This window comes from Typha latifolia, chromosome 14, assembly GCF_019914945.1.
Source record: "Typha latifolia isolate L0001 chromosome 14, TyphaL0001v2, whole genome shotgun sequence".
Lineage (NCBI taxonomy): Eukaryota > Viridiplantae > Streptophyta > Magnoliopsida > Poales > Typhaceae > Typha > Typha latifolia.
In genome coordinates this window covers 497,945-513,356 of record NC_133099.1, presented here as the reverse complement: position 1 = coordinate 513,356, position 15,412 = coordinate 497,945, and the positions used below count along the sequence as shown (strand labels likewise).

General features: G+C 35.8%; 1 protein-coding gene across 7 annotated transcripts in view; it reads right to left on the bottom strand.

Moving 5' to 3' along the window:
* The window catches only part of LOC140800829 (protein ILITYHIA), a 31,696-nt gene extending 18,111 nt beyond the window's left edge, over positions 1–13,585 (bottom strand). The window contains exons 1-24 of one of the 7 annotated variants that reach the window (XR_012111317.1): positions 13,302–13,575; positions 11,463–11,839; positions 11,235–11,366; positions 10,688–11,069; positions 10,456–10,602; positions 10,167–10,351; positions 9,925–10,051; positions 9,764–9,837; positions 9,367–9,449; positions 9,242–9,278; positions 8,868–9,034; positions 8,443–8,626; positions 7,534–7,611; positions 6,527–6,646; positions 6,370–6,429; positions 4,998–5,120; positions 4,818–4,911; positions 4,560–4,738; positions 3,001–3,303; positions 2,786–2,902; positions 2,576–2,677; positions 2,336–2,485; positions 1,453–1,617; positions 1,094–1,270 (exon numbers count right to left, since the gene is read on the bottom strand). Coding sequence is in view for 6 of the 7 variants with exons in the window: in XM_073155717.1 (XP_073011818.1) it covers positions 1,094–1,270; positions 1,453–1,617; positions 2,336–2,485; positions 2,576–2,677; positions 2,786–2,902; positions 3,001–3,303; positions 4,560–4,738; positions 4,818–4,911; positions 4,998–5,120; positions 6,370–6,429; positions 6,527–6,646; positions 7,534–7,611; positions 8,443–8,626; positions 8,868–9,034; positions 9,242–9,278; positions 9,367–9,449; positions 9,764–9,837; positions 9,925–10,051; positions 10,167–10,351; positions 10,456–10,602; positions 10,688–11,069; positions 11,235–11,366; positions 11,463–11,839; positions 13,302–13,416 (3,678 nt within the window). In the remaining variant the exon portion in view is untranslated. Of the gene's footprint in view, positions 1–1,093; positions 1,271–1,452; positions 1,618–2,335; positions 2,486–2,575; positions 2,678–2,785; positions 2,903–3,000; positions 3,304–4,559; positions 4,739–4,817; positions 4,912–4,997; positions 5,121–6,369; positions 6,430–6,526; positions 6,647–7,533; positions 7,612–8,442; positions 8,627–8,867; positions 9,035–9,241; positions 9,279–9,366; positions 9,450–9,763; positions 9,838–9,924; positions 10,052–10,166; positions 10,352–10,455; positions 10,603–10,687; positions 11,070–11,234; positions 11,367–11,462; positions 11,840–13,301 lie in introns of all 7 variants that reach the window. The other 6 variants (XM_073155717.1, XM_073155716.1, XM_073155713.1 and 3 more) reach the window with 6 other exon arrangements.
* Between the last annotated feature and the right edge of the window lie 1,827 nt (positions 13,586–15,412).

The following is a 15,412-nucleotide window of genomic DNA, read 5'->3' as shown; positions in this document are numbered from 1 at the left end:
GAGGAAAAGATAAACCACAGCTATCACTATTTGACATTTGCATAAGGCCAATTGTTAACTCTATATTCAACTTTTATAAGAGATTGGAATTAGATTGGACGGTTAGCTTTTCAATGGAAAGGTAAATTTGAGAGGAAAAGATAAACCACAGCTATCACTATTTGACATTTGCATAAGGTCAGAAAAAAAATGGTATGAATTTCAAAAGTGCAAAAAGTTCTGATATGATTTGGCACAAGACGTGGACCAAACAGTGACACTATAACAACAGCATAATAGCATATACGAAGAGCTTCAATATTAAGCTTCACTAAAGCTTGTTGACATAATGTAGAGAGGGAGATCCATTTTGGTTCCTTTCCCCTCCTCTCTCCTTGATGAATCAAAAGAGAAGAGACACAATGAATCCGGAGACAGCTTCAGCTTGAGCATGGAGCAACACTGTCCAGGTGAAAGATAGAAGATAAGGTATGACTTATGAGATGAGGTCCAGTAGCTTTGTTTTGGGGGGTTTTTGGAGGGTGGAAGAACCAAAAGAAAAAAAGATATGCAAAAGAGCGGGGAAAGAAAATGAGAAAAGAGAGCAGAATGGAGGGGCCGCCAACTCCATGTGAGGTAAAAAAGGAATTAGAATCAAAGTTTTATAAGATCATTCCACTCAACCAAAGAAAAAGAAAAAGAAAAAAAAAAAAAAGAGGTATACAAGATCAAGCCTACTCACTACAGGCCATAGCAGATATTTTCATAATTCAAACTATAGTGCTGAAGTAGATACTGATATCAGAAGATATCTTAATGCATGAAACAGGAAATAACCTTCATTCGATAAAATCCAATCTACTTTCTGCTAAATCCAAAAGAAAAATGCTTTTGGACTCTATTTGGTAAAAATGGGCCAACAAGTACCAACTATTTAGTGCAGTACAAATTTAATGTAAGGTCTAGCACATGAATTTGGTGGATTAGAATGTCCAACAAAATGAATATAAAAATTTTTGTAACAAAAGAAGATCAAAGAAAAGGAGAAAAAAGAAATTTCATAAATAATTACAAGAAAACACCATGTCCATGTAAGGGATGGAGCAGAGCTAACCAGAGCACGTGATATCAAGAATGTCATCACGACAGGCAGATCTTTAGTTCTTAATACATCTGCAGCTGAGTGGAGTGCCAAAGCAACACCTTGTCTTCCTAACCAGCACGAATCTGCTAAGTAGACTCCATCGCCAAGATCTCGAATGTACAAGGAAAACAAAGTAGAAAGTGTATCCTGAATGCATTACAAACAGGAAAAAATAAGAAGTTTTTCAGTTGCTAGAATGGTTGTCATGCTTGGAACCTCCTATTGTGTTTCTACATGTACTATGTAGTAAGTTCATAGGACATCAGAGGAGAAAAGAGAAAAAAGAAAATTTTGATGGCTTTGCACAAATATATGGATAAAAAGCATACTTGAATTGTATCTGGACTTTCATCCAACGCAGCGGCTAATGCTTCTGCTGCAGCAACACGCACATTATAGTTGATATGGCAAAGTGCCTCAAAAAGCCCCGAATAGTCATTCCCGAAATCAAATGCATAACGATCCCATACTTCCTCTGCTAGTTCAGCTACTGCCTGAATATAACACAACGGTATGGCCACCAATTAAAAAGATACTATAGACAAAATTATAATGAAGCAGAAAATATCATATATCAAGCAATTTTTCATAATGGGAATATAAAGCTTCCAAGAACCTTGACAAACCTAAACAAATTTATATAACATAGTCTTGACCAACGATGGCCGTGCCACAGGCACGGACCGTGCCGGCCGACCGCCGCTCACCTGCCATCGCCGCTCGTCGATCGCCCTCACCCGAGCGCGTCGGGTGCCCTAGCCCGAGGGAGAAGATGAGATCGAGAGAGAGAGATAAGGTTATTGGTTAAAACTTGAGTTGCGGATCCAAATATATATACATATATATATATATATATATCGATCTCTCTCTCTCTCTCGATCTCATCTTCTCCCTCGAGCTAGGGCACCCGACACGCTCGGGCGACTACGATCGGCAACGGGTAGCTCGACGGCGAGCGGCAGAACTATTAGGAGGGGTGCCGTGCGGCACCCCTCGTGCCATGTGCCGGTACGCCGCCGGCACAGCAAGTGCCGACCAGCATGGCCATCCATGGTCTTGACACCCTATTTGATGCTAAAATATTAAATAAAAAGTTTACAGCCTCTTCCTTCAAAGAAAAATGCGTCCTGAGTTCAATCACCAGATTCACCACAAAAGCTATAATGAAACCCAAAGGTAATTCATCGTAATGAAGGATGCAAGAAAACTGACCTTTTCTGGATCATGTAAAGCAATCCAAAGACTAGTTGCAACCTGAAAATTCTGTTGCATAGAATGGCCAGAAACAGAAGGAATGCATTTTATTGCATTTAAACAGGCAAGTCTAACATGAACATGCTTTGAATAAACCCCACAAAGAGCCTGCATACAGCATAATTGACAGTACATTAATATGGCAACAATAAAGAGAAAAGGAAATATTACTTCATGGAAGGACTAAAGAAAACTCACGGCTGCCAGTTCATCCGGCTGGAGACCCAAGCACAGCTCATTTAGCATAGGGCTGATTGATGCCTGGTAAGCTGGAGTGACACCAAGTGCATGATAAAGAACCTGAAGGGCGGGTGGGATAAGGAAGAGTTGACAAGTAAGACAAAAGTAACCAAAAAAAAAAGGTTGGCACAATATTATCTATCATATGAAGGAAAGAAGCTGTCTAACCGACAACATCCGAGGTCTAGGAAGTGGCAATATAGGGTCCAAGTGCATAGATAGTATTTGAACCACATCATCATGAAGCACCGTCTTCTTTGAAGAAAGCAGAATCTTCTCAAGGATCTGGCATCAAAGAGAATAAATGTCAAGCAATATAGGGTTAGCATTAAGAGCAGCAAATCACCATATTGAAGGGATTCCAGACCAGAGAGAGAATATACCGGGAACACAAATGTAAATGAATCAGCTGGAAGAGGTCCAGCCTTGCATGCCACTGATAGCCCAATAACTACTTGTTCGAGAAGACCCAACGACGACCTCTTATGGTTTTCTCCTTCAGTAACAGGGGCCGTAAGCTCCCAGACTACATCAGCATCATTAGTAGAGATTATGTGCAGAGCAGCCGCAATCTCTGGTGCCCAGTTACAAAGAGGAGGTGCAATACATCGTGAAAGATTTAGCATGGCACGGAAAGCTGCATCACTTACTATTTGAGAACGCAGTAATGGTTCAACATATTTTACCTGTAACACAGAATTTAGAATTTGCAAAAGGAAGTTTTATAAAAGGATACTATGCCCAACTAGCTATAAAACAAAAATAAGAATACAGTGAAACAACAACTGTAAAAGAAGAGAATTAATAAGAGGCACCGATCATACCAATAGCATGAAAATGAAGTTTGAGTTTTGTTGAGGAACACCTTTAAACGTATGCAAGCACTTATTCAAGCTCATTGGATCATGCAATGGCATAGGCAATCCATACAAAATGGCAAAATTAATCCAAAATTTCTCATGCATAGCAGTCATATACTCGATAATTTGAGAGCAAACATGTCAATACATTTGTAGCTTATCAATAGTATATAAGCAGCATTATCTGATAAAACGGCAGTATGAATATCATAATACCTCATAAACTTGACTTGGATAAGTGAAATGCACTTTCTTACAGCTCAACATACAAAGTTAAAGTGATCCCCTTTAAGGATGGTCATCGTCAATCTGGTGTTTAATTAGTGCACTATGACAATTGACACTGACACACTTAAATTAAGTCCAAGACTAAACAAGAAGAAAGAAGAGGAGGTTTTAGTGCGCACAAATTGTTGCAAGCGCTAGGTATTACATGCACATATGCATGTGCCACTCAATATACAATATTATAAAATACAGGTTAAACTTAGAATATAAGGTCCAAGACTATACTGCTAGTTAATTGATTCTCGACCACTTTTATGCAGGGCATATATAAATTAAACTATGTTAATTTGCCTAATCGAAAAAGTTGGAGTAAACTGTCCAACAGAAAGAAAAAAAAAAGAGTATTTCACTACCACAAACAGGTTAGAGAACAAAGTAACAAATCTACAGTTAATCAAGAGCATTTAACACAAGAATAAAGACTAACAAAAGACAGAGCATCAGTTGCAAGTTCCGAATTTCTGACACTAAAGAAACTATACTTACCCACTGTATCACATCCAAACCTTTCCCCAGAGCACTCCAACAATGGCAAAAATAGGCAGAGAATACAATAAGACAAAATTGCATCAAGAATGTGAACAAGCCAATGAGGTGATTTCAAGAAAACAAGAAAACTAGCCCAGTAGCTTCTACCATATTTGTGATGGATAGTAGAATATTTAACAGAAGGGCAACTACATTTGCATAGGGCACCAGAAACTTGATGAAGTACTTGAAAAAAAAAACTACTTAACAGAGTAAACAAAAAAGACAAACAACATTACTGACACTAAGGACAGCCAAATGCTTACCAAGGAAGGCAGCTGACCATGCGTAAAAACTGGATTAGCAATCACCATTTCACCAAGAGCATTGAGCATCAAAGTGAGATTCTTCTGTACACACCTGACCTTTTCCCGGACTAATCCTTCCTCCTTCAGCAGAAGCTCCCTCGCCTCCTCCTTCGCACTTTTTGCCTTGTCTACATGGGCTACAAGACATGTTACATCAAACTTTAGTAAGGTCAGAAAAGGGTTTAAGCATTAATAAGAACTGGGAAAGAGACATGCCACTCTTCTTGGTAGCCTTCCCAGGATCTCTCCTCCCTGTGGTAATAGTTTCTCTTCTTCTTGAATCTCCGGCGCGACTTGATGAACTATCATCCTAAAAATGACACAATTATAGATTCATGACTGGACATTGGTGCTAGAGAATTATAGGCCATAATAGAGGATACTTAGTTGATTTACCCCATCCATTTCATCATAGGCTCGGAAACGTCCTTTGGCGAGTTTTGTGTTTTTGCTAGCAACATGCTCAGCAACATAAATGCCTTGCTCGCTTGATAGTTGTCCCTCTGGAGTATAAAAGATCTGGACAAACATGATGATAAGTTAACAGGATTTAAGAAGTACAGCTCAACTTATACACGTAAGTTTAGCATCAAAACAACAATAATGGAGAAAACAAAAAACAATGATCAAATTTTTTTAAGTACTTTCTTTTCAGTTAAATATAGATTACTGAATTTACTTGTCATGCAATCACAGCAATGAGCTTACTCTCCACTATCTTCATAGAATTGGCTGCAATTGGCTTTTAAAAATTGTTGAAAAGCGGCTGCATAGGCGGTGGCCGTGGGTCAAAATCCCAACATATGCATTATGCAGTCTTCAATTCTTCATATGCGGCCTGACCACATATAGACCGCATATACATATGTCCCTGCATATTGACTATCATCGACCACATATTGACCGCATATGTATATGCACTCTAATGTGCATATGGAAGTGTTATGTCGTAATATTGAGATATTTATAGTGCTTCATTATAATTTTTTATTGATTAATTTTGTTGGTGCAACTTTTCGTACTTGAAATATTATTGAGGAATTATATAATTATAAAGTAACATCATTGGTAGATAGAATAGTATGAAAATGATTCTCCATAAATTACTTTGCAACTTTTACCTAACTATCAGCTTGCTGTGCTAAAATATTCTATATACTAAATAGGTAAATTATATATAATTTATTTTTGATATTTTTATTGCTAGATGGCATGTGTCCACATATGCACCTGCATACTGCGTAGGTGCTACGCAGTCACATGACCACCCGCATACCATGGACGTCTTTTTCACAACATTGCTTTTAAATAACTTGCCCCTTGGAATGTCTATCACCAAATTGCCGTCCAGTAGGGTTCATCTTTGTGACATATTAGCCAACTCCATTTGCCATTTTAATAAGAGAGAAATGTTCAAGATGAGATTAAATAGGAATATTTTGTATTTAGAATTATCAAGCCAATGCTGTTAATTTATCTAGGATGACAATAAGATCAAAGAATGTAAATCACCATCATATTACAGGCATTCGGCCCTCAACATGAAGCCACTTAAGGATCCAACTAGAAGGATCTAGCAAATTGTATAGTCATCAACCAACAGTGTTGATTCTTTTGCTCAATTTCTTGCCAAGTAAACATAGAACAAGAGAGAAAAGAATGCAAAGGAGAATGTAAAATTGTAAATACAATTACAGGAAAGTTTTAGGATGCCAATGAGCACAAATGTAAATTTTTATGTAAGAGACTTATGGTTCAATCATTTCACCTTAATCTCATTGTCGGATAATTTATCATGTAAAGAGCGGTCAGGAAGTTGGTTGAAGTGCTGTAAAGAACAATGACAGAAATTGTCATGTTAATACTAGATAATAAATTCCTAAACTCTTTTATATTAATATTAAAACAAAAGAACCACAACTGACCTTCTCAAACTCTACAAATGTATCATTCGGTGTTATTGTCATCAATGTTGACAATGAACATAAGGATCCATGCTGTTCTAGACTATTAGAACTTAACAGACCAGCTGGTCCAAGCAATTCCTGGAAGAAACATTTAGTGACAGTAATGTTTATATTAAAAAAAATTAAGCCATCGCAATCAATGGCACAACAATACTTACAATATTCTCATAACATGGAATTTGCCTGGTAAATAGAACTGATCCAATATTTCAACAAAATTATATAAGTACCAAAATATTTGCATAGTTTGCATAGTTTGCATATCAGCATATTATCACATAATAGTTGTGACGTGAGGATGAAGGGCAACTCAATCAACATTCGAAGATCCACAAATCATCCATATTCTAAAATCTTCTCAAAGGAAGTTCTCACAGAGAAATGTTGTCTGGAATTTACCAAAGCACTAATGGAAAAAAATGGTGGTCAATGTAACTTAAAATTTAAAAGATGGCTTAATTTCACTGATCATTTGGCCTCTATCTTCTAGCTGAACTTAAAGAAAAAATAAAAGAAACCCCACCAAGTCCCTGGTGGTATCTTTTGCATAGCCAGAAAAGATTTTCAATATTGGCCATCACCTTGATGAACATACATCTGAATCCACCACTGGATGTGTCTACACTTTGTGGATGGTTTCTGAGAGGATTCTTTAGTCAACCTAAACCTGCAACAGAGTCATATGTTTCTACCGCATACTTGATGACCATACTTTTGAATCTACCACGAGGTATGTATCTACACTTTGTGGATGGTTTCTGAGAGGATTTTTTAATCAACCTAAACCTGCAACAAAGTCCTATCTTTCTACCACATACACGCTTAGCTTCTTTCAAAGGAAAGAAAGTCCCTTGTCTTGGGGGTGACCTTCTGAAAATTAGGATTATTTCTAGTCTCAAATAATCACTTGTAGCATATAGATGTAACAGATATTGAAATTCCAATTACTCAACCAGTGATATTACCTTGCAGACTGTCTCAACATTTGTAACAATTATATCAGCAAAGTTGTAACCATGGCGTTGCAAGTTTCTCTGAACCCTCTGTAGTTTTGGCATTTGAAAACACTAAATCAGTATATGACTGGAATACGACATATTACATTTTAAAAAGAAAAACAAAATGCAACATTTCTTGACAACAACAAAAACAAATAGAGTTACAAATAGGAAAGATGAAGTTACTAATAGAAACCAATCGAAGAAAAGGAGAAAAGGACAGGTAGATCTCATAGAGCAAATTTGATTATTTCAAAAAGATAAAGCTCTAAGGCCTTCTAAATGCACATCCATCAGTACACAAAATCCAACTATTATTTTAGGAAAACATGTTTTAGCTGAAGAAAGATACTAGATCTAAAATCTAAAATGTATAAAGAATGTTTTCTTCTTATTAAATACTAGTCTGGAACCATTCTTGAAAGAACACCACATTGCTTAAATCAATTAAATATTTTGATAAGAAAGACAATTTCAGATAACATATGCTTAAGAATCCAACTGATTTAACAGATAATATGAGTGGCAACCTTCAATATGAATCATGATATTGAAAACCAGAACTAAAGTTTCCATTTAAAAATATGGAAATCAATAAACACATTATATAAATGTAAAAATAGGAAGTCATGTATGTAATTATGTATAGTATAACACTACAGGTTAAATGTACACTAAGAAAAGGCATTTCGATCTTCCAAACAAAATGCACATTATGCGTACAAATTAGAACAAGGAACCAGTACGTAGTATTGATACATTCATCTTTGATGAGGGAAATGCTTGAATTGGCCATGCCTCCTAACAAAAGTTATCACAAAAGGCAAGTATCATTTTGAAAATAGAAATGATACTAAGCAAAATACTAAGCTATACCTTCCATACTCCATTATGGCGATTGCTGCTAGCAATGCAAGGGTGGTGAGAGCAAAATATAAGACGAGAATAAGATACTGGGCTACTGGCAATAGCAGCTGGCGCAATAAGAAGCAAGCACTTCACTAAGACCTCAACGGACGGCACAAAAGGCAATTGCAAGTCCACCGTACTTTCCATGTCACTGTTAAATTAAAAAGTACAAATACCTATGTAAAATTAATTAAGTGAAGAGCTTAAAAGATAATAATCTCGAAATCTAGCACTGGCAGATATTAAGATTAATTATCAGTTGTTGATGAAGAACTAGGCAGTTCTTTCAGGTCGGCAACAAACACTATAAAAAAGGATTCATGCACCACAACATTGTACACGGATACTTATAGAAGAAAGTACAGACGCCTCTTAGGAAACAGAACGTGCACCTTATTTTCAGGAGTGAGATCCTCTCAGCAAGTATTGACAACCAGTTCGTAAATTCAAGAAGAAGATCTTCAGCCAAACTCGAAGAGGTAGAGAGAATCTTTTCAGTAGCATAACGAGCTGCCTTTCGAACAATCCAACTTGGATGGCAGATTAGATATAGTAGCAACTGTACCATGAGAGAGAACAAAGAATAAATATCATAGTTTCAATCCGGATAATATATAGCAATCTTCCACTCAAGAAGTTCCATTTTTAAACTCCTAAGTTGCTTCAAACATATTTGACTGAAACAGTCTGCTACATCAATTATTTAAAGAAACTGTGAATTAATAAAGATTGTCCAGCAGAATATGCAGAACATATGTTAGTTTACCTGTAGCAGTGATCTTACAGAGAAATATTCCAGAACTCTGCAATGGAGAAAAAAAATGAGGTTTATGAACATGTACATTCCAGAAATTACTGCAATACAATCTTGATGGGCAACAAAGAATTAACAACCTAGGCAGGTGTTCGACAAGCAGAACCTCAAGAAGATCCACAAAAGTCATACAATCTTCATTTGATAGTTTTGAAATCTGCTGGGCCAGATAATAAAAAGTTAAAAGGTAATCTTTGATTAACTTGCTGCAAAGAATAGTGGGCCTTCCAGGAAGAAATGCACAAGACGTGATCAGATAGAAAGTAGTCTAGCTGGTCGATAATGATTTCCAGATTGTTTAAAGTACACTTAACCATTTCCTCATATAGACTGACAACAAGGATTTATATCTGACCCTGACTAATTTTGGCTCCAGATAGACCAATATAAAATCAGAGGACCAAAATGCTATCTGGTCCTTCTTCAAAGTAAAAGGAATATGCTTTTTATTAATTATTATAGCAAGGAAATTACCATTTGGGTAGATACCAGTGACGATTCATTTTGTGCAATCAACACCCAAAGCTTCTCATTGAGCATACTTCCATCTAGAAATTAATGATGAATACATTCATCAGCTACTATTCAAATAAACAATGAAAAATGTATTATGTTACTTTAGCATAAAAAAGCACCTGCTTTGGTATCAAGAGAGACAATTTTTGCTACCGAAAAGAACGCATAAATTCCATCCAACCTTTGTGTTGCTTTGGTAAAGCCAGTTTTTACTAATTGAATAAGAGGCTCCAGTAAACATGAAACCTGAAAATTAACTTATCTTAAATTCTTAATAAACTTTATAACTTTTTGGCAGCAATTAATGCTAATAAATTTGGTGCAAATGTACAAATGGAATAATGCAATGCCACTTTCTGACCCTCGTTAATGCATCGGAGTTCTTGCATATAGCCCGCAAGCATCTAAGATGCCCTTTTCTTAAAGTATCCTTCTCCTTCAAGCCAATGGCAATAAAAGAAACAACATCTGACTGAATAGCTTCAGGGGATTTTGATGCCCAAGAAGCCAAAGCTGACAGTACCGCCAGCTTTACTTCCTCAATTCCTATTATTAAACAAAAACATAAGATCTATCATCCACGTAGAGAGTCTAAACTAGATCAAGTGAAAAAGAAGAGACGCCAGATAAACCAGATATGTGATTTTTACCATCATCCCGATAACAGGATAGAAGAAAACTAGATATACAAGGAGCAATTTTGTTTAGTTGCTTTCCAGCTGGAGCCCTAGATAACTCTTGTAAAGCATTTATCATTCCTATTCTCTGGTATGGAAGTGCCAATTTTCCTTCTGACCCTGTTCAAATCAAGCCCGTTATTCAACTGGACAAAAAGTAACATATTTAGTTACCAACAATTTGAACATAGTATGTCTTGACAACCTCCTAGTACGGCTTTTACAGCATTGAACATTGAAGGTAGAGCATCTGGATCACTGGACATTTGGCTTAAGAAGCCGATAATAGCCAAAGCATTAGTCCTCCTTTCTTCATCAGAATGCCGAGCCTGAGGTAGGACAACTGATAGAAACTCCAGTGCATACTTGCTAAGGTCCAGCCTGACTGATTTTAATAGATTCCCAATAGATTCCAACACTATCTCCGGATTCCTTTTAAGCATTTTGATACATGACGGGACCACAACACTTTTAAAATCTTCATGCTCTATGTGCACAAAAAGTGATTGGAAGGCTTCACCAAGAGCTTGTGATGGCCCAGCTTTTGCATTTAAAACTGCTTTAACATACAGATCAAGGAATACAATCTGCAGAAATAAAAGCAATTGATCAAGATAATAAATCAGCTAAAATGTCAAAACTGTAAGGATCTCATTTGGGATTACAGGCTAGCCAGACAAGTTAAAAACTTAAAATGTCAACATCGCAGACACACAACATCATAACATAGTATACTGTAATGATGAGTCTACCTTGTATTCCCCAAACAGAGATGGGGCAGTAATGGAGAAGTCGAGTAATATTCTTAATAATGCAGGGCTATCCCTAATGGAAATCCTCGAATCCTTCAGTTCCTCCACATAGATCTTATATATTTCAAGAGACTGTAAACAGCAACAGGCAAGAAAATCAGGATGAGCTGAATCTCAAAAGTCATGTAATTTTCCTAGATAGAAGCTCATATTACAGATTGTAGGTACCTCTGAAAACAGATGGAAAAACATTTTTCTGCAAATCTGGCGCATATGAAATGGACCCTGCATGAGAACTTCACATAGGACTGCTTGTGCATTAGCCAATCGTGGGAACCCATTTTTTGACACTGAGGTAAAGCGACTCCATTTTAGAAGGAAGCATGACCATTTGAGAAGTTTATAGCATACTGCAGGACTTTGAATCTTCAAATGCTTTTCCATAGTCTGAACAAGGGTGGTAGCAAAGAACTTCATGAAGGTAGATTCCCCGAGAGCATTAACAATCAGATCATCCACTGCTTTTCTAGATGATCGGTCGTCGTATAGAAGCAATGTTTGGAAAACAATATCAACAATATGTGACGCAACATCAGACAACACTTCTGCACACAAAAGAAATTGTATTTCAATTCGGGTCTTGCTCTCAGTGTTTTTGAACAACCAACTTTACAATAACTTTTAAGGGAGCATGCAAATGAAACAAAACAAATACCTATTGGCAGGTGGGGAAGGGATGGAATTCACAAAATTTATAAATTATAACAACGCAGCATGGTGTAATCACAACAAAAGGTCACATAAATGAAGTTCAAGCATAATTTAGTTCAGCACTTCCTAGAAATAATACCATGAGATTAGACCGTTAAGGAACACATAAGAAACTTAATTTTACATAACAACAAATATCCATTTAAACTATAAAAAAAATATTAATTTGTTCTTTGAAATGTCATTTAAGATAAATTTTTGAAATACAACGTCCCTCTGCACTAAATAAGTGTAAAAAAAAACTACACCTACAAAAGAGAGAGTTCTCTACATAATTCCCCAAAGAGATATAAGAGACATAATTTCATATTCCTTTTGAGGTTAGCAGAGGCATCTGCTGTGTATCCTGAAAGTTTTAGAATCAATACGACAAATTGAAAATTAAGCAAACATAATTAAGACTCCCAGAAAGAAGCTCATTTTCAACATCACTTTTAATTCCAAAAAACCGCCACAATGGAGATGGCTAAAGAAATTCATAAATTTGCTTTGACCCGGGACAAATTACCCAACCTAGGTTATTAATACAAGAAGATTCCTTTACCCTACAAGGAACATTAACAAAAGACTACTACAAACAATGCATTCAGTCATTCCTAGAATTTGACTCTTTGGAAGAACCAACTAGCTTTGAGAAGAACCAGACAATCAGTAGGCAAGTACAGGAAATTACTATTTTCTAGATCAATAATCTATTCGAGTGAGTGGGCTCTATCTTCCAGCTAGGTAGGAGGTGAATGCTGATCAAAAGAAACGATATGTGTATTCCCAGGGACTCTCTTAGTTTGAGGTCACCAACAAATAAAATTTGAAGGTATTATCAGACACATTTGTTATATTTAGATATAAATTAACTGGAACTACCAGCTGTACTCTTCCCACTTCTCCTTGAAGCCACTAATATCCCTTCTCCTAACAAGTTGAAAGTAAACAGAAATGATCAATATCAAAAATCCTTCTGGCAGAACATAGACTGAAAGGATAGGGAATTAGTTGTTGATTAATGGTACGCTTGAGTCAGAGTTGATCTTCTATGTATTTCTGATCAACATATTAGGTAAATTTTATGATAGATAATGAGGCCTATTTAGAAAGGAAAAAAATTTGCCAATATTATGTTCCAAGAGGTATCAATTGTAACCTCTAATTAGGTTATATTCGAACGTTACGTCAAAAAGAAGATCCCGGTAGTCAAGTGCCAGTGCAGCCACAAATTGACTTCAATCAACCAATTGACAAGACGAAGCAACAACAAAATTGACAAAAAATTTACTACAACCGGAGGCAAAGGATCACCTGGGTTCTTTAATAAGGGCGGTAGAGTCTCGCGAAAGATACGAATCCGCTGCTTCGTTGAAGAGGTCGTAACCTCCTCGGCGGCAGCTCTCAACACCTCCATGGGCTGCGCCATCGGAGAAGGGAAGCCTAAGATCTTCCAAGAAACTTGGAGATCACCGGAGAAGACGAATTCTAGGGTTCCGTTTTGGCCTTTCCCACTAGCGGGGCTAGGAGCTCGACGGAATGGAGGATAAAGTACACGCAGCACACAGGGGAGAGCTAGGGTTTTAAGGGCTGGAGAGACGAATGTAATTGTTGATGACGCTAATAAGAAGGTCATACGGGATTTTGCAATTTAATTACATTTTACTTTCTTTTTTAAATTTAGCATAGCGTATATTTTTCAATAATAACCAATGAAATATTTATTATAATAGATTGTGCACAACTTATATATACATTATACATTAGATTTTATTATTATAAATTAAAAAAACTATATTATAAAATTAAACCCTAAGGGCATGTATTTTATAGTAATTTTTCTTAATGACCGGTATTTATTGGAAGTAGGCATTAGAAATAATATGATAATATGTGTTTAGTTGATGAAAAGTGAGAGAATAAAGTGTTTGAAGTTTAAAATCACTTCTATTAAATAATAATGATCTATTGGTATTTTATAAAAATTAAAAATATTTAGCAAAAGTGAATAATTATTATTAATTAATGATGACATTTGATATATAAAATTTTGGAAAGTGCAACTCTCTCTTTTTGGAAGTGTTTGATTGTTAAAATACTGAGGAAAAAAGTGGTCACTTTTAGAAATTTCTCACCAAAAAATTTGATCATAGAAAATAAATAAATAAAAATAATTTCCTTACCTATCAAAGGCAACTTCACCTTCTCACTTTAATTTTCTTCTATAAAATGATAAGAGTTATTTCATTGAACTTAGTCACTTTATTGAACTTATATGAACTTTCTTCTTTAGCTACAAAACACACCATTTGGCATATAAAATAAAATGAAGAAAGTTTGAGAGTCTAGGGAAGTGAAAACCTTCCCTCATACTCTATTTTCTTCATCCAAACATTATAAAATGGTGAGCCTCCAAAAAGTTGTTAATTTTTTCTCTATATTCTTAAAAAAAAAAACCAGGATCATAATAATACAAACATAAAGACAACTCGTTTATTAAATGGATTAAAATTTTTAAACACAAATACAACCAATTTATTAAACAAATTATACAAGTCATTTTATCGAATGCACAAGTTATTTCATATTGTTATAAATTATTCGAATTGTAAATGAATTTATTTCGATTGTAAATGAATTTTTTTTAGTTGTAGGTTTTTTAAAATGTTATAAATAGGTTAATTGGGGTTAGTCGAATTATAAATGAATTATCAGGACATTAATGAGTTACCAGGTTATATACAGGTTACCATGTCATAAATGAATCTACGACGGATTAATCAAATTGAACTAATAAATACGAACACTACTCATTTAGTAACCAGGTTAGATGGGTTGACCCATGTACGACCTAAATCTAATTAGATTAAACTCCCAAACTCATTTAAAAGCCGAGTTATTGGATAGGGTCAACTTTTGTCATCTATAGACACCACAAAAATTACATCTGAGGAGGAAACCTCCTAATCCCAAACACAATTGACAAAATAAATGTATCAGTTTCTAATCCACATCCTCCAACTCCAAGATCCTTTACAATTTTTCTACACTCCTTTGCAGCAGCCAACAGTCCAAACATCAGCAACATTTTTGGATAGAGCAAATATGCCCCAGATCCTCTTGGCCTGAAATAAAATCTGATTAGCAAATCAGTGCTTCAGAATCAGATGTTTTCCAATTTCAGTTTTTGACTGCAAGCTACAAACAACACTTACAAATCAATTTCTCTCAGCCAAATTATCCCCTGTGAGCATTCTATTATTGCATATGAGTTATGAAAAAGCTTTTACCTTCGAGGAAATCCCCAGCTTCCACAAAATACGGATTAGTCTGAAAATCCTCGCTCCATTATTCAAAAATTCATACAAAGAAACTAGTAAGTATCACCTACCCCTGTTTCAAGAATTTGCCATAACAAACACTCC